Source organism: Opisthocomus hoazin, chromosome Z, assembly GCF_030867145.1.
Source record: "Opisthocomus hoazin isolate bOpiHoa1 chromosome Z, bOpiHoa1.hap1, whole genome shotgun sequence".
NCBI lineage: Eukaryota > Metazoa > Chordata > Aves > Opisthocomiformes > Opisthocomidae > Opisthocomus > Opisthocomus hoazin.
Window position 1 is genome coordinate 90,926,648 of NC_134454.1, and position 27,065 is coordinate 90,953,712.

A 27,065-nucleotide genomic window follows, 5' to 3' on the forward strand; every position below is an offset into this window, starting at 1 on the left:
TTTGTTAACTTAGGAGAAATTTAAAAAGAGGGTAGAGAAGGGTTTCTGTCGAGAATTTGGTTGCTCTCCCTATGTAGACTTGTAAATACTGTGAATTTAGTTCAGTTAACTAAGTGCCTAACTTTGCAGAGCGTATCTGTATGTAAAAATGTAAATTATCTTAATTTTCCATTAAATAGATGCATCTTTTTCGCACAGGAGGACCCGATATCTGAAATTTAGCAGTCCTGCCTAACTTCTCCTGATACTAAAAACTGGGTGTTATTACAATACAGATGTAATTTAGTGCTTATTTGAAGTTACGGAGTGTCGTCTGCCCTGAAATAGTTCCTCTTTCATAAAGCTGAGAGCAGACGGAATGGGAGAAGGCAGAGGAACTTTGTAACGGTGGGGTATGCGCCAGGGTACGTCTGTCCGAGGGTGTTCTGCGGGGCAGCACCGTCTTGCTTTCCTGCAGGAAATCCCACGGCTGGGAGTGCGGTTTGCAGAGCACGCTGTGGTGCTGGGAGCTTGCGTCTGACCTCTTCCCTGCGCACGACTGACTGCAAAATACTTGATATTCTCTCTTCTTCTTTTTTTTCATTGGTTACGCTCAGCCTGTGTTACTGCTGTATTGGTCTGTCACCCGCCACGCACTGCCCTGGTACCATTCACTAAAGAGCAGGAGCTGGGGGTCTGGGACGTGCCAGAGCGGCAGTTGCGGAGGGAGAGGACGTCCGCGGGCGAGTTTGCACTGCGCCGTTCTGGGCAGCAGTTCCCCATCAGCTGCCTCTCCTGCCCCAAGCTGCTGAGCTGTCTGCCTGCTGCTCGGGGTTGTTTGTGTCTGCAGCAGTGAGTTACAGCAGTGCTGGGGCGGGCAGGTGACATCAGTTGGATTTCTTGTGTCGGATGCCAGCCAAAACAGATGCGGGAAGAGGAGGGAGAAAAGAATTTGGAGTCGTCCGTTTACAGCGCCAGCTCCATTCTCCATGGAGCTGATGTGTGTGTTTGCCTTGTGCTGTGTTCCCGGCCACAGCAAGTGCAGTCTCCTTCACAGGCGCTTCTGTGAGCCTGGAGTCGGAGAGAGCTCGCTCTTGCCTTTTGTTATGTTCCGGGGTTTTATGGGGATTAGCATTTCTGACCAAACATTTGCAGCAAATATTTCTGGAGTTCTAGCTTTCCTGGTTTTCGTTGTAATCAAATTTTAAATACATGAATATCAACTCATTGTGCAGAATTTCAGGATACAAACAAAACAGATTGGTAGCTGATTTTAAAAAAATGCCCACAACATGAAACAAAACTTTACACAGTTTTTTCCCCGTGTTCTTTCTTTTTCACCCTGAGAGATTATATTACTAGTTACCCTACTGTTTTTTTTACTGACTGAAATTTAAATGAATAATTACCCACCATAAAGACCCTGCAGTAAATATTGACTGGTTTACATGAACTACTAACGATCCTTTTCTTGAAGAATTAAACAAAAATTCCCCTTATTCTAGGTTGAATTTTTATAACTTCCTAAATTCCGTCAGAAACCAGTTATATGAGAGGAAAAAATCCTTGACTAAATGAAATGGTTAAGATTGGTATGTTTTTGGTTTCGTGTCATAAGGTAAGAGCTAGGGTAAGAATACAGATTGTTTGGGTTTGTTTGGGGGTTTTTTTGTATCAGCGTGTGAGCTCTACAAAAGGTCGCTCCTGAGGAATGGTCTAGTAACGGTACCATTCCTCAAACAATCCAAAGTATAAACAAAGACACTGCGTTCTTCCTTGATGCAAAATACAGTCCCAGCTGCAGAGGGCTCCTGAACAAGCGCTTCTAAGGAAGCGTGGGCACGGCTGTTTCAGAGCTGCAAAAGGGAGAGACCAGTAAGTCACCGGAACTTCAGCTATCCTTTCTGTCCGAACAAGTGTGTTACTGCTAACCGTTACAGTTCAGCAGGTCTCAAGGTTCTTTGTCTCAGCAAGAAAAAAAGTAAGTGGTTGAGCATGTATTGGTGTCATGATCATTTTACAAAATTTGAGAAGACTCCCTTAGCTAACTGGCCACTAATCAGCATTTCAATGGCCTCAGCATAAGGTAGCGCTCTGTTTCTCTCTGGTCAGTGCATAGCCACGTTTCCCCTCAGTGTCCTGATAAATAACAGGTATAATGCGTTCTTGTGTCAGATAAACTTGGCATTTAGACCTCTTAGTATGCATTTTGGATTTTTTCCTTAACATTAGGAAAATCATTAAAGCAAAAATGCTGCGTCAGATACTGCCAAGTCTAATGCCTCCTTGAACGTAAGTGCTACTCAGATCAGAGGGCTGAGAGAACGTGCTTAGTACCTTTGGAAAATTTCGTCTGAATAAATGTCAGCATGCTCTCTCTGACTCCGTTACTGCTATCTCATTTCCCTGCCTCCTGATTCTTTCATGACTTTTTTCCTTTGTCACTGTTCTCTTTTGTTTAACCTCAGTCTACAATTCCTCCATCAGCCACATACCGAAAGTACTGCATCACAGTCCCAGATAAACGTGTTGATGGGTCCTAATGTAAAATAACGGAATACTTGGAGAAGGTGCTTAATGTGACTTCTGCTCCCTTACATCCCTGGCAATTTATAGGACACTCACCCATCATTTAGGAGGAACAGAATTTTGAAAGTACTGCTGGAGCTCTAGCATGCAATTTTTAAACAAAAGCCTGATCCTGCATTTTTACTGAGGCTGCCTTAAATTGCAGTTTTCGAGAGTGCTGCTAATAAAGGTGCATTTTCGGCTTCTCCAGACTAAGGGAGAATTCAGCACGGAGGGGAAGGAGCTCTAATTCTGGTAGCTGGACATTAACCGCTACGCACTCAGTGGGAACTGTAGCTTGTGTAAATGTTAGTTGTTGTTTGTCTGCACGTACAGCCAAGTATTTTATTAGGAGTTCACAAGGGGTCAGATAAACATTTAGTGGCTTTCAAAAATTGTCTCTGGTCATTTGAGTACGGTGTGTTATGTGGTCAAGTTACAGTGAATTTCAAAGCACTGGGGGGATTACTGGTCTTTCAGACCGCCTCGAACTGTTTATAGTGGCTTATGGCCAAGTGTATAGCATGTTTCGGGAGACTATGAAATAGCAGAAATTAGTCAGTCTGCTGAATGGAAAATTGGGGACTTTTAGTTCGCTTTGAGTCATGTTTTGTTGTATTTTACTGCTACTTTGAAGTTAGTACAGTAGTGTGTGTATCGAGGAAAACAAGTTCAGGAATACTATGCGGTGATAAAGGAATATTGCGTCAGTGTAACGATGTGTGTGTGATGGATTACCCAAAACGTGATTGTTCTTCAAGAACTTTTTTTGCACTATTGAAACGGTTTTTTGCTGCAGAGTTCTTTGCTTGAAAATTATTCTAATTTATATGGAGAAAGTCAGTAAATTTGACCATAAATTGTGGAAGAAGAGCTGCAGAGAGCAGAATCAGTAGTTAGAAAATTTATGAAGTACACCATTTTGCTTGCTCACGGATGTGTATGCAGAAAAGGTACCCGTTAAGCCTTACGGAAGTGATGACTCACTAATCCCTGTGTTTTCTGGGCTCTTTATTAAAATAGCCATTCAATTTTTGACCGATTTTAAGAGAGAGAAATTATGACTTCTGTATTTTTTCCATTTTGTCCATGTTCAATTCCCATAGAAGTGACAGTCTTAACATTTTTCAAAGGCAGCTGCATTTCAGCAGGCTCTAAACCTGGCTGTGATCTCCCCCTGTCAAATCTTAGGGTGTGGTCAGGACAACATGGGAAAAGATTGCTGTCATACTTTTCAGCTGCTGCCTTCAAGAAGCAGCAGGAGGCCAAAGTAACATTTTAAGAGAAGATGATGTCCGGTTTTAGCTTTTTTTGCTATCCTGTTGCTAGTCTTTCAGCATGGTTGCAAGAGTTGCGTACATTCTGCATCTTGAGCTCTTACATCTGTTGGATCTCAGTTGCTGCAGTTCTCTGGGGTATATTGTAAGCATTGATACAGCTTTAGAAGGAACATAAATTGCCCTAGGTCACTAGAGCATTTATACTCTTACAATACTTGGCTTTTCTGAGGGTTATATTTCTTAATTGCCTTCTGCCAAGAAAGCAAATGTGAAGAAGAATTTGGTCATGACATATGTACAGTGAAATCCAAAAGTCTGAATAAAGGGCTGAACTGCTGTTGATGGGGAAGAGAAACAAGGAGGACATCTCGTTGAGCGAAAGAAGAAGGTAGGATTAAGTAGGTTAGTGAAAAGGAGAAAAGAAGAAATGGTAATGGAGACAATAAAAACTCTGTGTCACTGGCATGGTTCATAGTGTCTGCAGCATAAGGTGCTATTAATGAACGATTTGCCAGCTAATTATCCTCTTTTTAATCCACTTAATGTTGTACACCATAGCAGAGTTTCCCAAGCCTATCTCACTTGCTTAACAGTATTAGTGGAAATAGTTCCCAGCTACAGTTATACTTCACTTTAGAAACCCGTTCGCTATAGTTTTGGGAGTTACTGTTTTTTGGAGGTGAGCTATGTGAGCAGCAGTACTTCATAGTGAATAATTCTGAAAGGAAGCAAAGTATAAGTTAGCTAATACACAGGGAGTGTGTTTAACAGAAACGCAATTCTGCTGGGAAGATCATGGAATTCACGTGTTGTGAGCGCAAGGTGCTGCATTATGGCAGATAACTTTAAGCACCGAGCTGACTGAGAAATGCACTTAGTGGAGGCTTTTGTCTGTCGTTGTTGCAGGTCTGAGCAGATTTAAAAATCTGTTACTCCGACTGAACTGCGTCTCTTCACTGACAGAGGGAGCTGAAGGCAGCTGCCCTGCTGTGTTGGAGGTCCAGGGCAGCTAGAACGAAACTTGACTTAGGTTCTCAGTCTTTTAGACCTTTGCTGCTCTGCCCGTCGGAAAGAAAAAATGCGTTTCTCTGACCCGTGGTTGGACCGCATTGGAGCCTGCAACGGTGGAATCTGATACTTTCCATTTATCTGTATTTCACAAGTTTGTGTGAAATGCTGAAACTGTTTAGTCATTTTCTTCACATGCTCACAAAAAAGGTTGTTGGTGTTCTGTGTGTCCCACACTGCATTGATTTATGATTGTTTTTCTGCAGTATAAACTTGGAATTGCAAGGTCATACCCCACCTATACTACTAGTTGTATGACACAAGTAGCTGTGGGTAGGTTGTGTGTCAGTTCACAAACACTGTGTGCTGTAGTATGCTTCTGTGCATCCTCCCCAGGGTCTGCCCTCTCCCAGGCGAGAAGCAATGCTAAATATGAGTCTGAGCAAATAATGATTTTTTAGGCTTCTGTGAAAGTTCCAAGTAGTAAAGTGCAGCTGTTTTTACTTTGGAGAGACACCAGCCTCTATTCCTTGGAACAATCCTCCTGTTGTAAAGAGTTAGCCTCTCATCTAAAATTTTTCAACTTTGAATATTGTTGTTTTCTAAATTCTGTACCTTTTTATACTCAAAAAAAGAGAATTTGAACAAAGCTTACTCTGTTAGGTATGAGGGGTAGTGATTCCTTAGTGATGAATCCTTCTGTGCGGTCTCAAGCATACTCACAGCATGAAAAATGCTTTTGCCTCCATTTCCTGTACCAGTGGCAATACATATTTAATTTTATAAAGACAGCAGATACATAATTTTGAGGTCAATGAGTGTTGGGGCACTCAGTAAAAATTTCTAGAGCCATTTGAGCATTAGTGGAAAGGTTAATGGTAGATTGCTAAGATACTCTCCTCAGTGCCTGATTCTTCATATCTTGAAATACCCAAGAATTTCAGGCACAGGTTAGTACCCTGTGCTTGGAGAGGCCTCGAAGTCGGAGCAGTATGCTTTTGCAAATTTAGTAATTCCTCAGCTCTTGGGAGCTGCTTGCGTGATTGTGTTACCTGCTGTTTGTTGGAGCACTGCACGTTCTCGATGTGCTTTACTTCTGCTCCATAAAGCAAACATTTCTTTGCTGTTTTGAAAAGCAATGTTTTCCAAACCTGACGTCAAGAGAGAACGTTACTTTCTTCCATTATTTGCTGACTCTGTAACGCAGGTGAGGAAGGCTTGAGGACTTTGAGGTGAGGGGAAGGATCACCTCCCTTGGCCTGCTGGCAATGCTCTGCCCACTGCAGCCCGGGAGGCTGCTGGCCACCTTGGCCATGAGGGCACATTGCTGGCCCGTGGTCAGCCTGGTGTCAGCCAGGACCCGCAGGTCCTGCTCTGCAGGGCAGCTTTCCAGCCACTCAGCCCCCAGCCTTTCCCAGGGAGCGGGTTGGTTCCTCCCTGGGTCAGGGCTTGGCATTTCCCGTTGCTGAACTTCACGAGATTCCTCTCTGCTTGTTACTCCAGCCTGTCCAGGTTCCTCTGAATGGCGGCCCAGCCGCCTGGTCTGTCAGCCGCTCCTCCGGGTTTTGCATCATCTGCAAACTTGCTGAGGGTGCATTCTGTCCCATCATCCAGGTCAGTAATTAGGGTGTTGACCGTTATAGGTCCCAGTATCAGTGCCTAGGGTGTACCGCTATTGACTGGCCTCCAGCTGGTGGGTGGCTCTGAAGTTGTGACTGCTTGCAATGCTTTCATGTCCCGGTGACATTAAAAAGATGTTAACTGCACAGAGTGGGTTATAGCATCATGTCCTAATGCTGCTAAAATATGTAGATACCTTGATTTAAAATACAGTTGTCAGTTAAGTTAGGTATATATGCAAGATTGTACTTCATGTAACTTAGTTACTTTGTGTAACTGTCAAGAAAAAAGGGTTTCAGTGTGAGTTCTTATGAAAAGAGCAGTTTTCTGAAATGTGACAAAAGCAGTGTGAAGTAAGCAGGTTAAGATTTTCTGGCATCGTTGCATAGTTTTGCAAATTAACTCCCAAAACGCAATACCTCTGCAGGCAGTCTGGTGATTTTGAAAAGATGAGCAGGTCCGGACAGGTTAGAGATTTCCTCAGTTCTGTGCTGCTCCCCTGACTGCAGCTGCCCATCATGGGAACGCTCTTCTAGCGTCGTGTGCTGATATGACCGATACAGGTTGGAGAGGTCAGGTTTTTCTGTTATGTTGTAGGGCAGATGATTGTAGAGAATTGCCCCACCAGCTTACAGTTCTTACTTGTTCCTTCTGCGTTAGTGGCAGCCGCTAGGGACTTTTGTCCAATCTTTTTTCAACCATGGCAACTTAAGTTAAAAGAAAAATTACAGCTAAACATCAGTAGCAGGTTAAGCGTGCTCCATAGTGCAGCTGCGGTTGTCCAGCTGAAAGCTTGCTGGCCAATACATCACGTTTTGCCATGGGAAACTTATACAGGCATTTCCTGACGGAAGAGAGAAGGGTGTACACAAAACAAAAGCTGGTAGGGGTGACTGCCGATCAGTGCGTAAATAAGCCTGTAGGAGCTGACTGGTAAGGGTTCCATTTTTTGCCGTATTTTTGTCTTTAATTTTGTAATTGCACATGAGTTTCTGTCATCAGGACGTGCAGCTCTCTCAGCATGATGATTCCAGTAGTGTCTCCTTCTGAGTGGGGATTCCCCATCCTAATTTTAATGAGAAGCCATAAACTTGTGGCTTCACTTGTTCATTTTAGTTTGTCACTAGCGTGATTTCAGCTCTTGGGATGCAAATAAAATCAGCTCACGCACAATATTTTGAATATATTGGAACTTACTGGTGCATACTTGATTATTCGATTGTGAATCTGTAGTCCATTTCAGTGTCGTCTTCTCACAGTGCCTCGCTGTTCTTTCTCAGAGAGTTAGAATGAAACTTCCTAAGATTGTTTCATTTTTTGTTCTGAGATCTTTTTTTGTCCGTAATTGCTTCATTTCCTATGGGACAAGGGACAGAAACTGTCCCAGAACATTTAATTTGTTCTAAACTTTCTACCTATTCTTTCACTTACGCAGATTGGTTCTGTTCCTATTTTGCAAATCCTCTCACAACTCAGGCCAGTTTTAAGGTTCTCTCAGGCAGCAACTCCGTCCTCCTGCCAAGGCTGCTCCTTTCCTTTTTCCTCACTTGGTCTGTTCAATATCTAAAGAAAAATGGATTCTCATCTTTTCAGTGGCTGTTCACAGTGCAGTAATACTAATAATAGTAGGTATTCACTCTCGACATACGTCACAGATACAGCCTTTTATAACTGTGACCCATGTTAGAGCAGGGAAAAGTCTTTTTCCAGAACTCCTGTGTCATACATTTAATTATAATAGGGATCTAAATAGGAAGCCATTTTATTAAATGAAAGGAATCAGTCTTTAACTTGCTGTCTTTTCCTGGCATAATCCAGAGGTTTTTTTGGATGTTACTCACATTGCAGGAATGTATCAGATCTTGGCATACATGCCCAATGTTTTTTAGTATGTTTAAATAAGCAATGGCAACACAAGAGAGATATTTTAGAATTTAAATAATTTATGCTTACGTACTGGAGCTTGCTTCATCTGTTGAAGTAAGGATCTAGTTGTCGTGGTTGTCCATTCCTGCTAGGAAATAGGCTTTTTTGTCTCGGCTGTGACACTTGCGGAGCACTACTGCCTCAGCTCTGAAACTGCAACTTGAACGTGACGTCTTTTATTTCTCCTTTGATTCGTGAAGGGCCTCTGTCTGCAGGTTACACAGTTTTATCTTGTCCAAGATCGTTAGTCTTGAGCGAGCATGCACGAGTACGTGTGGTATCCTGGGAACCAGCTGTGCAGTGTCGCATCGCTTGCTGTCCCTAATGGATGGAAATGATACCAGAGGGTTTACAGTAATTAAGTCTTAAAGTAAAAGTCTTAACATGTGATAGATCTTGTTGAATGAGAATAAATTCATTCCAATGTGCAGCAGTGTTCTCGAGGTATCGTTACTACAGACAGATATATACACATCTATTCGAGTCTATTAATATACCTGATGTACCCTGTTTTTTCTTACTGTTCCCAAGTTGTTAGGAAGTGCTGTAAAGTGACACGTTTTACTAAGCTAGCGGGCAGTGGGAAGGCATTGTTCCCATTAACGTGTCCCCACAACAGGCTTGACTTTGCGCTGGGAAAGAAGGTGTTGTGGAAACTAAAATGTAACTCATGCTGTTCTTGTATTAAGTTTCTGTGAGCACAGTTAGAGGAACAGTAAGTATGTATTTATTTTTGTACAAATGAATAACAGAAGATAATTCTTTAGGAAATAAACTGGTCTTTGTATTTTGCTCTACCTTCACTGAGAAATTTGGAATAGAAAAAACCACTACCACCAGAATTTATCAATTTTATTCCATGATTAAACTGTATGCCTTACAGTTGAACACAAGCACTGAATAACTTCATATTACTGTTAGACAGTAAATTCCGTCCCCAAATAAAAATCTCATGTAGAGCCTCTATCAGTAGAGCTATTTGTAAAGATGAATTAAAAATAGAAAATACCAAGTCCAAAAAAATTATACATTTAACAACAAAACTTAAGTTTGCAATGTAAAATACTACTTCTAAAATATTTATAGAATGAAACATCTTTCCTTTTTTTGATAAAAATCAGGAATATTTTATGTCACAAAAAGAAATAGTGGAAAAAAAGGATAAAAAATTGAAAATCCAGCATTCAGATATATTGGTTGGAAAACAGAAGATAGTATTTACACACTTACAGAATCTGAAAGAAGCAGCTCCATCAATCATCTGTGCTGTCAAGTCACCTGGTACTGGTTAGAAGGTAGCCTTATGAAAGGCACTGTTATCCGGAATGTTATGAACGACACATTGGATCGGCCTTAACAAACAGAAACAGAAGTTTAGAATTACACTAATTTTACCAAACTTCAGCCTCTGGGAGATTAGGCATTGTGTGATCCTTGTGATTAACGATCTGGTTTTGGTCAGTAGAAAAAGACATCCCCTGTTGCTTTTGGGCACTTGCCTTAGTCTAAGGGTGATCCCAAGCCGTAAGCTTGTCCCACAGGAACATAAAGTATTTATTTAGGAGAGGAGTTTTCTAGTTGCATCCTAACTATACCGGGGAAGTTAGAAGTTCGTACCTTTCTTTGTTGTTGTTCAACATAGCCAATTTACAGCCTGCATATGACTAAGCACCAGGGCTGTCCGTGGATGTGATGGGCTGGCCGGCGTTACCAGCAGGTGGTTTCTGCTGTGTTCTGCGCCATAGTGCGCAGCAATGCTTAGCGGTTTCTTCAAAGTGCACCAAGGGGGAAGGAAAACTTTGTGCTTAGAAAGATGCAGGCACGCTGTATGCACTGAAGGTACTACCTAAAAGAAGTCTTCAGTTCAAACGTTGGAGTTGTTGCTGCCCAGTTCACGCTTCTGTCTGCTCTCAGTCTGGCATGGGTCAAACGACTGCAGGTTTGGAGCTGAGGGGAAAGAGGAGAGCGCACTGTGGACTTCCTTAGGCTGCAAGGTGCTAGGAGTACCTTTTTGGTGAATATCTATCTAACCCACCTTGGGTGGTCAGACTGGTGAAATCTGGAGAGGATATTGATGAGGCGTCGCGGGGCTTGGAGAGGCTGGAGGCAGCCAGGGTATCTCTGGTTTGCTGCTGAAATAGCTCCCTGGCAAGGCAGCGTTGGTAATGAGAAAAACATTTTCCAGTGCGATGCCTTTCCAGCTACGAAAGCAGTTAGTAAGGACTGATGTAACTGCTGCTCCACATTGGTTGTGCTTTTAAGAACACGAAGTTTAGACTTGCAAATATTTATCTATTCTGTCAGTATTTGGAATACGATTTGAAGTGCCACCTTTTAAATAAAAGTTCTAAGAACTAATTCCAGTAGTAATAAAGTGTAATTAGTTCTAATCATAGGATTTCTAATCTGATAATTTTAGTGTTAACTATTCTTCCTCTTGCTTTTAGTTCCTACTTTGCCATGTTTTAAGTGCAGAAGTAGAGAGTTGTGTATGTGAAAAGCTTAGCCTTACTTTTGCAATAACGCAATTTTAATAAAAGCTTGATACAGGAATAATTTTACAAGAAAGTTTTTCGTTTGGTCTAAAATGCACAATCAGTGTCAGCTTTTCTTTTTTATTTTAAGCTATTTTTATCATGATTGTGGAAGGAAGGAGAGACTGCAAAAATACAGTGAGACGAATTAGCTAATTAGACTGATATTTGAGGTTTCCACCCATAACCGAAACCAGAGTTTAAGGTGCTGCGTACAAATGTAGGTGACTCGTTGAAATACACTGGAATAGTAATGATGTCAGGTATTGCCACAGAAGTAAGCTTTGAATTCATGTCTTGTTAAATGAGATTTTTCAGTTAAACTTTTGCAAGTTCTGGGGAGAGTGACTTTTTGTTTGCTTTTATATTACTCTAAAGTGATAACCAGGTTAATTTTCAGCTCAGATTTTAAGGTATGACCATTCAAACCTTTAATTGGTTAGAGCCTTTTTGGTTAAGAAGCAAGTAGTAAAAATCTTGTGGCCCAGTTGCATAGATGAACTGGAAAGTATAGTAAATTGCCATGATTATCAAATGGAAAAATGGAATTTGAGTTACGCTTGGGAACCAGGAAGTACTGATGAAAGTATTTTACTTAAGAAAGGGGAGGTTACACTGGCAACTGGCAGAATCCCTTGAAGTTTCTGTAGATGAAAAGAGTTTTGTTGCGGTTCAATTAGTGAAAAGAGAGAAAAATTTCTGAAACTTGCCAGCTACAAATTCCTTTCATCAAATGATACATGAATATAATAAAATAATAATTGTAGCTTTATTCATGTGAATGAGAGCAGGGAGTTGATATGCCTTAGGTGTACAAAGGTGTACAAAGGTATCTGTGATGGCTAATTAAGATGTTAAGATTATAGTCAAAAGCAGTTACAGATGAGTGTGCTTTGTTTGAATTAATAAAATCAAGTCTTGCTGCTGGTTTTAAAAAAAAAATTAAAAATGCTTATGAACACATCCTCTTCTGTTTTCTGCGGTCCCTTTCATTTTCAAAGACTTCAGTAAAAGTGAAGTTCAGTGTTTTCCCCGTCCAGCTACCTTATTATAAACCTAAGGCTCAAGGAGTTAATAGACAAATTAAGGAAGCTGGAGGTCTAATGGTGTTTGTGGGGAGAAGGGAATCTGTGTGTCTTGGTTTATAATTGCTTCTGTTTTCGTTAAACACATTGCCCTGTTGAAGAGGAGAAAATGATGGATTTTTACTGTATTACCTGTAAAAATATTTTTAATGCAACAATGGCTTCCTGTTTTAGAATAATTGCTCTAATAAAATGAATGCTGGTTTTGTTCATGAAGTGACACGAGTAGGACTTTGCCACATTGTTACATCACTGTAGTGGGTTTGCTGATAAGGGGGAAAAAGAGCTGTATTAAGGTAAAACGTGTGATTTCCTGTAGTTTTGTCTAAAGGTAGCAGGTATTTTCTGCTGTTGGGTTGGTATTTTTCCTTACGGTATGTGCAGCTCTGTTATATTGATGGTGTGAACACGTAGAGGTGTGTAAGGCAGACAGTCTTTAAAACTCTTGGAACAGTTTTCCTGGCACTTGGCAGTGATGGTACATCATATCTCAAGTGCAGGGCTTAGGTAATACAGAAGTAAAATTACCTTAATTCTTGTTTACTTTTACGCTTTGTATTCTAACGATTTGGCTGCTGACTTTGCTTAGTAGTGGTAATGGCATCTTCACAGTCTCATGTTTTTCTTTGCCAGGTAGGTTTATTTTGCCAGTTTCTCCCAGCTTAAACTGTGTCATTAGCTTTTGGGTTTTAGGAAACACCAGCTTAAAGCTCGGTTGTACGTTCCCAAAGCCTCGTGTTCTCCTGCACCTTCAAGGGGTGATTTACACAGACGTGCTGATCGTTCTTTGCAAGTAAGGCTGCCGGCGTTAAAATTGTCCCATCCTGAGAAGAGCCCCTCAGCCTTGTTTGGTTCCGTGACAGGGCACCTCGCTGCAGCGGGCACCCCGTGGGACTGCCCCTCTCCCCCAGCGCCCGCAGCTCCTGCTGTCGGGCATGAAGGAGGGAGGAGGAGCTATACAACAGAAAATAAAGATTTGACCCACAGGCACCCACAGGACAGGAGATCTGAGTTTCTAGTACAAAAATGTTGTGGTTTTTATTATCTAGCTCTCGTTTGCAGCTTGAAGGTCTCGCCTTCACATGCCTCCAGTGCAACCCGGTTAGAGTTGACGAGTACAGCGCAGAGGTGTGCACCCCCATAGTTCTGCAGTCCTGTCCGTGCGTTTACCTCTCCATCCTGCACGCTTGTGGTGGAGCGCTGCTGGGAGAGGATGATCTCGGAGCAGCTGGGTGTCGCACACCCTTCTCATCACCTGACGCTGCAAGGGCGCCCGTCAGATCCCTGCCTGCACAGGTGTCTGCGTTGTGATCCAGAGCCCCCAGATGATGTGCCCATCGGTGTCCTTCACACAACCATTCTTGCCACGTTAGGCATTAGCCACTAGTATTTCAGTGATTTGAAAAGATTGCAAATAACATAGCTTTAATTTGTTTAGAATAAAGTTAAATTTAAGGTGGGCTCTGAATCTCATCAGATTGTTTCTGCCGTCAGCCCTGGGTAGTCCAGGCCCTAATAATTTAGACACGTAGTTGTGCACTGAAACATGGTGCAGGATGTTTGCGGTCTGAGAAGTGCATGGACTTTGAGTATTTTACTTTAAGCAGAAGCTGCAGGGATTAACAGTAAAATTTACTATAGGGCTCATGTCGGCCAGCTCTGAAATCGAGCAAGATCTGCGTTGGAATGTGGCATCTGTTTAAACGGTGCACAGAAATAGTACACAACAATTTTTAGGTCAGGAAGCTGGGAACATCATGATCAACTGAAAATGCCAAGGGAATCGTAGGTGGGTGGAGTGTTATTACCCAGTCTGGTGTGCGGCCAGGGAACTGACAGATCTCTGAAAACCTCTGTGGGATTGTTGATAACCACAGCTGATCGGGATTCACCTCCACGTCCCGGGGGGGTGTCAACATACAGCAGTACAGATTCTGCTGTATCCTTGCTTTTTTTTTTTTTCTCTGTTTGCATCTTGCCTGTTTCTCTGTCCATCACTACAATTTCATGTACAAATGTTGATGAGGCATTGCTCCAGTGGGGTGCAGGTGGTGCTGGTTCCCAGGCCAAGGCGACCAACAGTACGTTTTGACACAGTGAGAGTGTTCAGTGGAAACCTGTTTGTGATCGTTCCCAACGCACATCTGAACTGCCCCTCCTGCTCTGGCTCCTGCCTCTCTGCTGTACCGTCCATCCTCCTCAGTTATGCCAGTGAAATTATTCATGGAGTCACTTCTCAAACTAGATCAGGCAATTAATGTGTGGTTTTTAAAGGCAGCTTAATTTCTTGATCTAGTTCATGCAAGCAGAATGGGCGGTGCAAGATGCTACAGTGCTGGGAAGGAAACAAGCAGAAAGCATGGGATCAGGAATGACCTGATGGGCTTTTGTCACTAAGTGCTGATTGTAACGATTGTAAATGGGAACTTCATTGCATGGACTGGAACTCTTACATCAATCAACCCTTTATCTAAATTATTTTCTTAATGTTTGCTTGGTAAATGACTGGATGCAGCTGTTGATGCTACTCACCGTATCATGTGAATACCTGGGTCACACAGTTTCGCAATCGTACGTCTGCATTGATACCATAACAACATGTAGGTGTTTGAGGTCCTGTATCTGAGCTGATAGCTTGTAAACCACTCAAATTATCCTGGCTGTTGACTTTTTAGATTTATAACATGAATTCATTGGCATGGAAATAAAGTCTTAAGATATACAGAGTGAGCTGTGCATTTGGCATAACCAGGTACTTTTATCAAGTTCTGCTGCAGAGCCAAAGTGCATCTTAGGGGTCAGAAGACGCAGCACAGGATTTCACCAGTTTGGCCTGTTACAAACTGCAGCATTGGAGTCTGTTCTGGAGGAGAACTGTGGGTATTAGAAGTGGTTTTTTGTGTACGCGTGCAGGTTTTTTTAGTAGTATATTTCTGTTGATTAGAGGTTTTTTGCTTTTCAAGTTCCTCTAAGAGATATCAGTTGAATGATAATGTGTTAACTTACCATCTGGCTGCTCCCAGACCTTAAGTGGAAATATATATGAATAGTCATTGTGAAGACGCAAGATCAAAATAAAAACATAAACCAAAAAGGTATCTGTGAAATTTCATCAGCAAAGTGAATTTAAAAAACGCTAACAGGGAAATTATCTACTAGAGGTTGCCTAGCACGCTGGAGTTCAGCAGTGAAGGCTGAAGTAGGTCTTGAGTGTCTGGAGCTGGAAGCCTCTGCGTGCGTGCGGGTCCTAGGAGAGAACTGCCGCAGCATACTAGGCCGCCTTTCGATGCCGCGTGCCTGCAGCCGGTCAGACATGACCATACCATCCTGTCCAAACCGAAGTAACTAAAAAAGAGGGTTTTTTTCTACCTAGTAGTCACAGGGTCATTGAATGGGTGAGGCTGGAAGAGACTTGTGGAGATTGTCTAGTCCACCCCCTGCTCAAGTCAAAGCAAGCAGGTTGCTCAGGGCCTTGTCCGATAGGAATTTGAGTATCTCCAGTGATGGAAAATCCACCGTGTCTTTAGGCAGCCTGTTGCAGTGTTTGACCAGCCTCACAGTAAAGAAGTTCTGTCTCAGGTTTAAATGGAATTTCTAGTGTTTCGGTTTCTGCCTATTGCTGCTTGTTCAGTCACTGGGCACTGCCAAGGCTGGCTTAATTTTCTTTACTCCCCCAATCAGATATTTATAAGCTGAATCCCTGTTGTCAATACCAGCTGTGGCAACCAGTTGTTGACCTGCGAGATCTGCCCACGCCTCCCACACATCCTTCACATCATCCGTGCAGCCTTTTGATGGAAGCCCTGACTGACCTGTTTTGTACCTCTGTTATTTTCTGAATTTCTGATTTCTATTTAAGCTGGAATAAAGCTAAGCAAACTTTCAACTGCTAGTAGTAGCTGCTCACGTGTGCTCAGCTATTACTCGGATCTTCTCTTACTTTGCAGTGGTTACTGTGATGTCCTGTTTTATAGTGAATACTACATTTAAGCATACTTAAAGAATTCAGACTAAATAATAGGTGTACATCTGAGGTCATATTTATCTGTTATTTCAGAATAGAAATAAGCAGGTAGTCCTGCGAGAACATGTAAGAAAATAGGAAGGGAGGAAGACTTTTGTTGATACATGCTTATCTAGAATCCCACACGTACTGGGCAGTGTTCCAGCTTTACTTGGGATTTCCTTCTCCGAAGAGCTGCTTTATCTGTGTGACCCTTTTTCAGACCAATTAGTATCTCTCTCGTTCTTGGAAGCTTACTAGAACCCTTCTTGATGTGCTGTCTTTCTGAATTTGAGATTATTCTGTAATTTTGTTAAAAAAATTAGCTGTCAGTTGTTAAGGGTCTGTAACAGCTTAACTGTTAACTATAAACGCTTTCCCTTCTGGAAGACAACAAACTTAAATGTTTGAAATTAAGGTCAATACAATGTTTTACTCATACTGTTTCTATTTAAAGGTGACTCCCATTTTGTGTTGGTACCAAGTAAAATCGAGGTGCATGTATACCATCCGAAGTTTCAGCTAAATTTCCATGTTTTGTGCCTAGATGTTGAAGGATGCTTTCCTTTCTATACTTTTTTGCTAGACTAAGGGCTTTCAGGCTGGTGTAACCTTGTCCCAGGCTTTTCTTACCGGCTTTACAGCTTGGATATATATCAAATTGCAGACTAATTTTTACATGCATTTGCCTTGTGAGTGTCATCTTGTCAAAATCTCACATGCTGAACAGTTGTTTCACATTGTAAGTTGTTTGGCACAAGTTAGAATATTAAAGTCGTTCTATTGATATTCAAGGCTTTTTGAGTCACTGACTACTAGTAACACTTAATAGTAATGAAGTGTTTTTTCATGCTGTTGCCTGTAATGATGGCTGTCCTCTAATTTTCATCTTTAATGATACCATAGGTAAACCCAAACTCTACTACATGGTAAAATTATACATACGTTTACTCTGTTCCAAATCTATTTTAAAGTAGTATCTCCTTTCTTCCAGCAGTTATTACTTGTGCTACATGTCCTTACCCTCCTCAATTGCACATATCTCCTTGTCTGTATTACCTTTCTAAATTAAAAGGAAAATCAGGTGCCTGAACTTTGCTACTCCTGCTGCTCCCAACAATAGTACCTAATTGTGAGAATGACCACCTTTTGGAAGTGAAGAGTAATTCTGAGTCTGCGAGTGTGAAGTCCAGCCTAGTGGTGCCCTCCCGCACAGTCTGCGTGTGCTGTGCCTAAGAGGCAGCAGTTAGCTGACCTTGAAGCTTCCTGTGGTTCTGGGGAGGTGGGATGGGGGGGGGGGATAGAAGGCATCAAGGAAGAAGTGAATCATTCTTTAATTGCTGGGTTTTCTAAGCTGCTACTACCGTCTGTCCTGGCTGTCTGAGATATGCACAAGGATTGAGTGGCTGATAGCGAAACCCTTGTCCTGTTGGTTCTCACCATGCATCTTTAGTACTTCCTGCAGCGGGTGGCATACCTGTGTGCAGTCGTCGTGGCTTTGTAGCTGCAGAGTCTGAGTCTCGAGCTGGAGTGGGTGGTGAATTTTTTTCTACTTAGGACTTGGGAGAACTTTGAGGGCTTGGGCTGAGTGGTTCTTGTACTGCATTTTATTAAATTTGCTCCTGATCATTTCATCAGCTGCTTGACTTAGTGAATTTTTGCTACTGTTTTTTGAGGTGAATGACATTCAGTGATCAGTTTAACTAGCAGATTGAGCTGAAATGTTTAACGTTAGATTATATTCAGTACAGAATTGACTCATCTGAGTACTGAAGCAGGAGTGAGTGTCTCCCTTTATTTCCCTTATGTTGGACATCGCTTAAAACAAATGTGTTGTGCTGGATGGGTTCCATGAACCTCAGCAGGTTAAGCATCCTTTTTCCCATTGTAATTTGCTGGATATCTATGATTTTTCTACACTTAGGATTCGGTGTTAGTGACCAGGTTTCGTTGCGATGTCTGCATTGATGTAACGGGTGACTGTCACACACTCAAGAAATTCACTGTACAGAATACCTAACATGCTTGATGTGTTTGAGCACCCAGAAGAGAAATGAAAGGATCCTTGCATTAGTATTGCTTTTCTACAAGATCATTGTGAAATAAGCTGGATGGTGGGACAGATTTGGGTTTCCTGAATAGGCAGGATGTATTTGTGTCTCTGCCAAAAAATAGAAGCGATTACCTTTTATTTTGAGAGAGCTAGCAGGAAAATAGGACGGTATTTGAAGTAATGAGATTTTACATCCTTTGTAAAACTGAATAAATAGCAGATTTTAAAAATAATGCTCATTTACTGAATCAAATAGCCATGAGCTTTTTTGCTATGTTCAAATATCATTATTCTAAAGTGGGCTTTTGTCCTCCTTGAGTTCCAAATTAAAATGGATGGTGAGGAATACTTGTCAGTTTGTGAAGTGACCTGCAAAATAGAACCAAAGCTTTCCAGGAGTCTCTTCTTTACCACGCAGATTGGTTCATCTTTTCAGTGACTTTCTTCTCTTCAGAAGGAAAGGTACTGAACCAACCAAACAAAACGCTGCTGGCAAGCGATCGTTTGGAACAGAGGATGGTGTAACTTTTAAAAATTGCTCTGGAGTGTTAGAGACTAAAATGTTGGGATAGCTTTTGTAATACTTTGTCTTAGGATCTGCAGCAAGACTGTTCGTAAAGCATCTGAGACATGCCTCTACCCCTCCCTGCCGTGTGCTTTTCCTTGCTTATCAGGCCCACACAGAAGCCACGTTCCAGATGGCGCAGGATAAGCACTGAGAGAACAGTGACACCCAGGCAGGGCCTGGCCCCTCCAAAAGGCAGCACACGCTGGCGGATTTGTGGTCCCTTTGTGGTCCCACCAGCCGTGTAACCCGTGCAGGGCCTTACACAGCCGTCCCACGCAGGCAGACGTGGCAGTCCCTCGACCCACAGCCACGGTCCGGCAGGCGTCCTGTGGCCCGGCAGTCGTGGGCGAGGGCAGAGCAGGCCGGGCGTTGCAGGTGTGGGTGCTGCCAGGTGTGCTCGAGAGGAGGTCCCGTGCTGAGAGTGGCTGCTGCTGACAGCTCCGGCTGGTCGGTAAGATTTTTCTTAGAAACCTGAAACAGTAAAACTGGCAGTAAAGATTTTGCTGGCAGCTGCAGTCTCTCTCCAGCGAACTAACTTTTCCTTCTGTTTACTGCTTAAAAAACTAAGTACCTGCTTGCCTCCAGATAATGTTTTATAATGACCTGCATAAAGTAAAGGTTACAATGATACATGTAAGCATCGTTTCCTAGCCAACAGCTCTGAAGAACAGTTCAGTAACTGTGATTGGTAAAATCTGTTTCAGGTCATAGGCTGATAAGCATCTGCATCCTGTGTCTTTGCTGTTAAGAGCGGATTACTCGCTGTCTTGGGTGGGGGGAAGATCAGACCCGCACGGGAATTAGCAGTCTGATACGGAGCTAAACAGGCATGCTGATGGATCAGATCACCCTTGTGCTTTAGTGAGAAGGAGATGCTTGGAACAGACATTGTTATAATGAGAAACGTGAGAAATAGCGTACTGAAAAGTCAGTACGTGATAGAGCAGGAAGAAGGTTCACGGGGCTTGTGAGCTGCTTTTCTGGAAGCAGGGAGCCCCAAGACAAGACTGCCTAAATATTAAAAATGTGGAGGCCTGCAAGACAAAATGCTTTTCACAGAACAAAAATGTCCTAAAATGCTAAATATGAATATACTAACCTGTCCTAAATAATTTTTCGTATAAATGTAAGTGCATAGTCAAGCGTTGGCTAAGTATTCATTTTTACAAGAACCTGAATACTGGTAAAGATGACTGTATTCACGCTAGGAGTAGCTGAGGAAGTAATTTTTTTAAAGTGTCACTGCAGCTCGGTGGCAGAGCCGGGCTAGAACTAAGGATTTTCCAGTTCCGCTCTAAACCACAGACAAACAGATTTTGTCGGTTCAGCTGCTTTTAGGGCTGGGTTTACTTTTTATTCCTGAAAACTTGGTCTGGGTAAAGTGAAGACCTTTTAGCACTAGTCTGGAATTTGCGCAGTTCTTACAGCCCGGGGTACCATTGCGGCTGCAGGCACAGCGAGGCTGCAGAGCGTCTGGAAATGCCCGATACAATCAGTTATTCAGTGTAGATGCAGCGGTTCTCATGATTCCTAGATGTGTTAAAATCAGAGAAATCTGTGGCATACTTACAGCATCTCTGCTTACAGAATATATCAGATATTTCAGGCTTGGTACTTGCATGCAAGTCACCTGTGTGTGTGTCTGTTGAGAAACACCCGAGGGAACTTTGCAGACTCACCTCTTGATGTCCCTGCCATCTGCATCAGCCCATGGTGGGCTTTCCTCGCCGTCTCGGCGCAGAGGAAGGACCGTCTTCCCCACGTGCGCACGGATACTGCGTCCGTGTCTGGTCACAGTTCTGTTTCTGACCAACCTGAACATTTCCCACGTCCATGAGTTCTGTTTTGCTTGAACTAAAAGCTGCATGAACCGATCTAGAAATAGGTATATATTTTCTTCCCGGGAGTTGAGATTTGAGTAACTGCGTTGAAGCAGGAGGTGGGAAGCTGTTTGGTATTTGTCAGCATTAGGGGAGAAAAATGTTAATTGTCTAAAAGCAGTGCATGCTACCAGGGTTTTCCAGGAGTTGCTAGGAAGAAGATTAATAGTCAAAATTCTGTAATGAAAAATCAGTTAGCTATTTTCGCTTATATTTGGAAAAAACACAGGCGCCTTGGTGCAAATACTCTTTTTGTGTTGTTCCATGGGTACATAGCACAGCAGTATGTGTCCATGCTTTGGAGATCACGGGACTTGATGCTATCTTTGTAGTAGAAGCAGAATTCTTATGATGTTATCATATATAATATGAATTTTAATATTAAACTTAATGCTCTGCTATGAGAAATATGTAAACTTGGCTTTGGAGCAGCAGTATGCACTTCCTGGAATTCTGTGCATAGCGTGGTTATAAATAAGCAGCAGGTTATTTGGGAATCACTAGGGCTGATATCTGGTATCTTAAACAGTATCTGGGAGAAATTGTTTTCCCTGACAGGCAGATGATTTTTGAAGAATGGAATATGCTTTATTTTGAGAGTTTTTATCTTACTAATGAATACCAAGTATACGTCAAGCACAGTGACTGGCTCACCAAGCAAACACATATATCCTATTTAATTACTTTATACCTCGTTTGTTGCCAAAATTTCATGCCTTTGACTATTGAATATAACATTTCCAATCTAGATCAAAATGCCAGAATTCCTCACATGTAAGGAAGATACTAAAATGATGGAGAAGTGTAGGATTGTCAATATGTGGTTTAGGTCTGGCTTTAGGATAGTTTAATTTTCAAGGCAGTTGTCTTTTACTTGTGTGTGTGTGTCTATAGCATTGGAAACGTACACCGCTGCTCGTGGTCCGGTAGTCAGTATGAACTGTACTTTGGTGGTGACTTGATTCATTTTCAGCGTGTGAGTACTCTGTCGCATTCTGGGGTACTGCATAACACCAGTAAGCTACTCAGACGCGTGGCATTTGGAGGAAGTGCGGTGCAAAGAGATAGAAAGGAATCTCTCCACACAGCGCCTGACTATACCGTCTGTGCTTCTGGTTGATTTTATTCCTGGGTTGCCTTCTATTGCTTGCCAGCAAGTAATCAGCTGATCCAAGTGTGTGTGATTCAGACAGGGAGATGGCCTATGTTTTTGGTGTGCACAGGGATGTGTTGAGGGTGGATGGGTAGTAACAGCCAGATGTTAAAGAGAAATAACCCCTGAGATTTAGATTAATTGACAGTAAAAGGCACCAGTGCAACTCTGCTCTTCAGGTGACACTGTTACTCATAAAGATTGTGAAGTGCTGAAATAGTTTTGAGGTGTCTCTAAGTGATGAACGTAACACCTGAGCAGTGTTTTAAAATTATAATTGATTTAAAGCAATCACAGTCCATTCAGTACAGAAGTATTTTCAGCTAGAAATGTTGTATCGAGTGTAACTGAATATACAGACTGAACAGACATTATTGTTTGGTGAGAGCTGGTGCTTTCTGGGCTTTATTGAGCTGTGAAGTGAGTGATAACAGTACACGTTTTCCATCTCAAAGTTTAGCCTTAGTTTGTCCACCTCTGCTGATATTTCATGTTCCTTTTCTTCTCGCTGTTATTGTAGGTAGATTGCTAGAAGTGCACTGAGATATCTTGTGTGAGTTGTTGTGCTCTTTAAAGTGGTAGGTATCAATGGGTGATGAGGCCGCTGCACGCAGCCCTGTCTGAGCATCTCCAAGAATCACCGAGTACTGCAAAGATCAGATAGATCTTTGAACTTCTAGACCTTGAAGAGCTCTCTTTATCCTATCATCTTCAGAGCTGTAGAGTGGGCATGGAATGTAGCTGGTGGAGTTATGAGTAATGCTTCAAATACCCAATAATAAAGGTACAGGGAGCTGGGCACCAGGTCCCACAGCCAGCTTGGCAGTGGTTACACCTGTGGGAGATGGCGCCTTTGGGTCGTTCCCTCTGAGGGAAGCTGGTGATCAGACAGACAGTGAAGAACATGAGGAAAAGTAGTGTTTGTCACTTCTGCTTGGACACAGCTGTGCATAAGGGAATTCCCCCATGCATGATGGCCCTGTGTGACCCGAATGTCGGAATCACCACGTCCACGTGCCTAACCTGAAGCGATGTATGAATGGTCAAGTCTTGAAGTGGGAAATACAGCATTACTCAAAAGGCTGGTTACAGGGTGTGTAACTGTTCCTCACAAAGTAAGCATGCTGACTTAATGGAACAGCATTCTTTGAAAAAAACAAAAAGTTCTAATATTTTTGTTTCTGTTTGGTAAAGTGATAAAACAAATTAATATTTTGGGGAAAAATGTTTGCAATTCATGCAGTTGTATCTTCACTGTTTGGATATTGGGTTCCCCTCCCTTCCCTGTCAGATGTGCATATGAAGTTTTCCTTAAAAAAAAAAGAAAGAAAGAAAAAAGTCACCAAATTTTGACATGAATATTTCAGCGACATGGTGAACAGTAATTTCACTCTGCTTTTTAATGCATGCGGAGACTAATTCATAGAAAGAGTAGATTATTACTTTGTGCGTCGAACTGTGTGTAGGTTGTCAGAGGAAACAGAATTTCGTCGGTGCTGAATATAAACACTGTGGCCTAAGGAGCCGTTGTGGACTGTCACAGAAAGCCCTCGGCTGAAAGAGAGGAGTTGTAACAGCAGATAATGTGCAACAATGAAGGGGTAGAAACCAGTAATTGCCACAATAATGGTACTCACCCATCTTTATTTTTGCTTCATTTTGACTGGATTGATGTGTATCGTTTTTTGCTTTTCTGATGCAAAAATGACCTTAGAGGTAAAATGATTCCTTTTTCTGCCCTTTTTTTCTATCTGACAGACGAGAGACGACTTCCTGGGTCAAGTGGATGTGCCACTCAGTCACCTGCCGGTAAGCAGTGCTTTTGTCTCAGCATGCTCTTTTCTGTTATCACCAGATGTGAAAAACCCTGATGATATGTAGAATTTATTTTCATAAGTAGTCCAGTTAAGTTTTCTTAAAGCAAACATTCTCAACAGCATTAGAGGCTTAAAGAAAAATCTTATGGACAACAAAGCACCACCGTGCACAGAAATTAGGAGAACTTGTTGCCTTTGCAGGGTCAAGGAAGGCAGTTGTTCCCTGGTGTCTGTTAAAGTTTGCAGCATCCAGGATTCAGTTCTCATCCTGATTCTTTCTTAAAATCTTTCTCTGGTCTGAGCCTATTGATGAATGACGTGCGGCCAAGAAACTGGTTGTTTCTCACCTTACCATTGGTGATTTTTGTCGTGTGAATCATCCAGCATCTTCCTTTTCATGATTCTCCCTTACAGTTGAAACAGTTGTACTCTCCCTTAGCAAACTCCACTGCCTCCAGAACGTCTGTTAAAGCACTGAAAAAACCCCACATTTTTGGAGTCCAAATGTTGCCCATTTAGTTGTCCTGGGTCTAATGCTCACCTGGTGGACTAGGGCTGCATTATTCATAACTAGTTCATTTTGGATGGTTTGTTTTTTAAAATGTCATCGTAGTCCAGGGGCAGAATTGTTACTGACTCCAGTGTGTTCAAGCCTGCACTGCCAGACTTTTCTCACTCAGAAAGTCTAAGGGAAGGTCTTTGTCTCTGCTTTCAGTTGCTGGGCCCTCATCAAATCTGTTTCTATTGGAAACTGCTGAAAAAGCTGAAGACATTGTGCTGGGTTGGAGATTCTGTAGGGATGCTGTACTGAAAAAGAAAAATAACTAAAATCTAATATTTTTTGAAATGGTATTGGTGATGCTGAGTATTTTACAAGGAATTATTTTACACAGAGCCTGCCATCAAAGAAGGTGAAGTGATGGAACAAAGAGAGTCCATAAGACATTCCAATTGAATGAAGCTTGAAGTTAACCTCAGTTTGTACCCACAGCAGATAAAGTCTATACATCGCTTAGAAAATGTACTTTACATGATGCTAGGTGTATGTCTATAGTACTACCATCTCATGCAGCAAAAACCTCAGCCAAAACATTTTTCAAATAGAAGAAGAGAACTCTTTATCTGATGGGTAGATTTGCTTCAGTTTCTCAGTATTGCTGTATGGTCGGTCTTTTTTTTCCACTTAGTAGACAAAAATCCTAAATGAATTTTGCAGAAAACATTTGTGCCAAAAAAGAGTTTCTTTTTGTCTTTTTGTATTCGTGTTCTGCTTTACCCTGTGCTTCAAAGCTCAATTCAATCACGGACGAAAGAACTGAATTTGAAAGGCCATAGCACACAAAAAATGTGAAACGCTGCAGTTGTTTTTAATCTTCTTTGTAAATAGTGTAAAATAATCTTTCTACTTCACAAAGTTTTGTAGAAAATTCTACATACATACATATATATCTATATATTTATAAAATGATTTTTTTATGCTTGGTAGAAGTGTTTTCTGATACTACAAGTGTTTTGGATGACTAACATTGTCTGGATGTAGTTAGTATTTTTAAAAAGTAGTACATGTTAATCTTACTCATTTTCATGGTCTGTGAGGGCTTTATTGTATTTGAATGGGTGAACGTGGGAATGGTGGAAGTCAGCGAGACGGTTTACACCAAAATAAGGTGTCAGTTTTAGCATGACTGTTGCTCTTTGTGCCTGAATTCAACTTCTTGCTATTGATGGATGTTTACTGTAGGAGGAGAGTGGCTTTGTAATGACTCTCACAGTGATGCTTATTGAGATGTGTCTGTTATGGTTGATCTTCAGTCATAACACTGTTGTTGGCTTATAAACTATAATCGTTGAAAAATATGATGGAACGATCACAAATGAATTCTGGTGAAAAGTGCCTCATTCGACTCTCATGTGAGCTCATGTCGTATGAGCTGTACTGCGTGGTGTTATTTTGTCCGTACTTGTGTGTATGTTTCCATATGCACAGGCATTATCTAAACAGCCTGTGCATAACTGTAGAAAAAGTCCATTGGTGCTGAGCTATATGGTCCTGCAAACACTGTGCTGTAAAATATGAAATTATGAGGCATGTAGGAGTGCATGCCTGTTTCGCAGAGTCAAGTAGTGTGTTTAAGTTCCTTTTTAAATAATTTAAAGTCATCAGCAATATAGACATCACACACTTTCTGTGACCGGTTTTGAGGAATTGGCAGCTTTTTGTTTTCCTTCCGTATCCTGCAGGAAAAGAACAACTCTCCTCTCCCCTCACTGGGGACTGAAGTAGAACGTGAGCATGCGTATCTCTCTAGCTCGTGTTGGGGTGGAATGCTGAGCTTTTTCAAATTGTTTTGAAGTCTTCTACTGTCTTTACATAGAAAATCCAAGTTTGTAAAGCTTCCTGGTTCAGCTACTGAACTGCTATTGAAGAATAATATCCTTTATGCTCACGTGAAATTTTTCAGTCCAGAACTTCCCAGTTCTTCTAGGCTCCCTGGAAAGTGCATGTGATTCCTGCACAAATTGCTTCCTGGCTCTCCATCTTTGCAGAAAATTGCTTCAGCTCCAGAAGCCACTTTTTTTCCCCAAAAAATCCTCTGGAAAAACCCACAATATGTATCTCAGAATGGCCATTCTTTTTATAGCTGTAATGTAGCAGCGTCTCCACAGGGTGCTTACCTGCCTGCCCCTGCATGTCTTCTCATACTCTGTAATAAGCAGTTATTTATGTGCTTATTAAGGTGGGTGTACCAATTTGATGCTCAGGGAAACGTACTGTATATCTTTATGTTCTAATCGATATTCATCCTTCCAGTACCTAAATAAGAGACATCGTGACATGTTTATTAACAAATGTTTGCTTCCTCATTCTGGCTGTACTGCTGATTTGTTTGTCAATATCCTTGTTTCCTCTAGTAGTATCTAATTACGATCTACAAAATTTGGTTAAACTATACAGCTTCTTACATTATGTACATCACGTAGAGTTGAGTACTAAAAGGCAGTACTTCCGAATCACACATGCTGTGACGCTCTGTTGATTTAGTTAAAATCTGCTATCTCTCTGAAAACATGGAAAGGCGGTCTCTCACCGATGGACACTCAGTGCAGGAGATGCCTTGCAGGAGAAGAGTTCATTCAGTGAAGAGAAAGTCTGTATGCTATTTGATATAATATCTGAGATAATGAGTTAGGATTGATTTTAAAATTCTTATTTATTGACTTTGAAATGCAACAGACAACAAGGCTTTCAATGGACAGTAGTCTGGAGCTAGATTATTCTCTGCTTAGAAAGGTTTAGTTGAAGAATTGGACTCGAGAAGCATTCCAATTTGTAGGGTTAGGGCTGGGAGGGGATTTACAGATATACTGTCATTTTTTTTTTCCAGTGGTTGGCAGACAGGCGCAGCATTCTGAGAAGTGCCCACTAACTTTGTGCTCATTTTGAGAAGGTCTGGTGTTAATCTGAAGTACTAGATCTCTAGTCTTACTGGAGTGTGTATGATAATGTGCTTACTCTTGCAGTGTAACACAGTTCAAGCTTCCAGTTTTGTCAGCCCAAATGGTACGATCGATTAGCATAAAGTACCTCAG

General features: G+C 41.8%; 1 protein-coding gene across 10 annotated transcripts in view; it reads left to right on the top strand.

The window, feature by feature from the left end:
* Nucleotides 1-27,065, top strand: part of LOC142358773 (E3 ubiquitin-protein ligase NEDD4-like) — a 171,108-nt gene that overhangs the window by 99,611 nt on the left and 44,432 nt on the right. For 9 of the 10 annotated variants that reach the window (XM_075447106.1, XM_075447107.1, XM_075447108.1 and 6 more), the window contains one exon: nt 23,416-23,466. In XM_075447106.1, the coding sequence (XP_075303221.1) occupies nt 23,416-23,466 (51 nt within the window). Of the gene's footprint in view, nt 1-18,947; nt 19,076-23,415; nt 23,467-27,065 lie in introns of those variants that run through there. The other variant, XM_075447111.1, reaches the window with a different exon arrangement.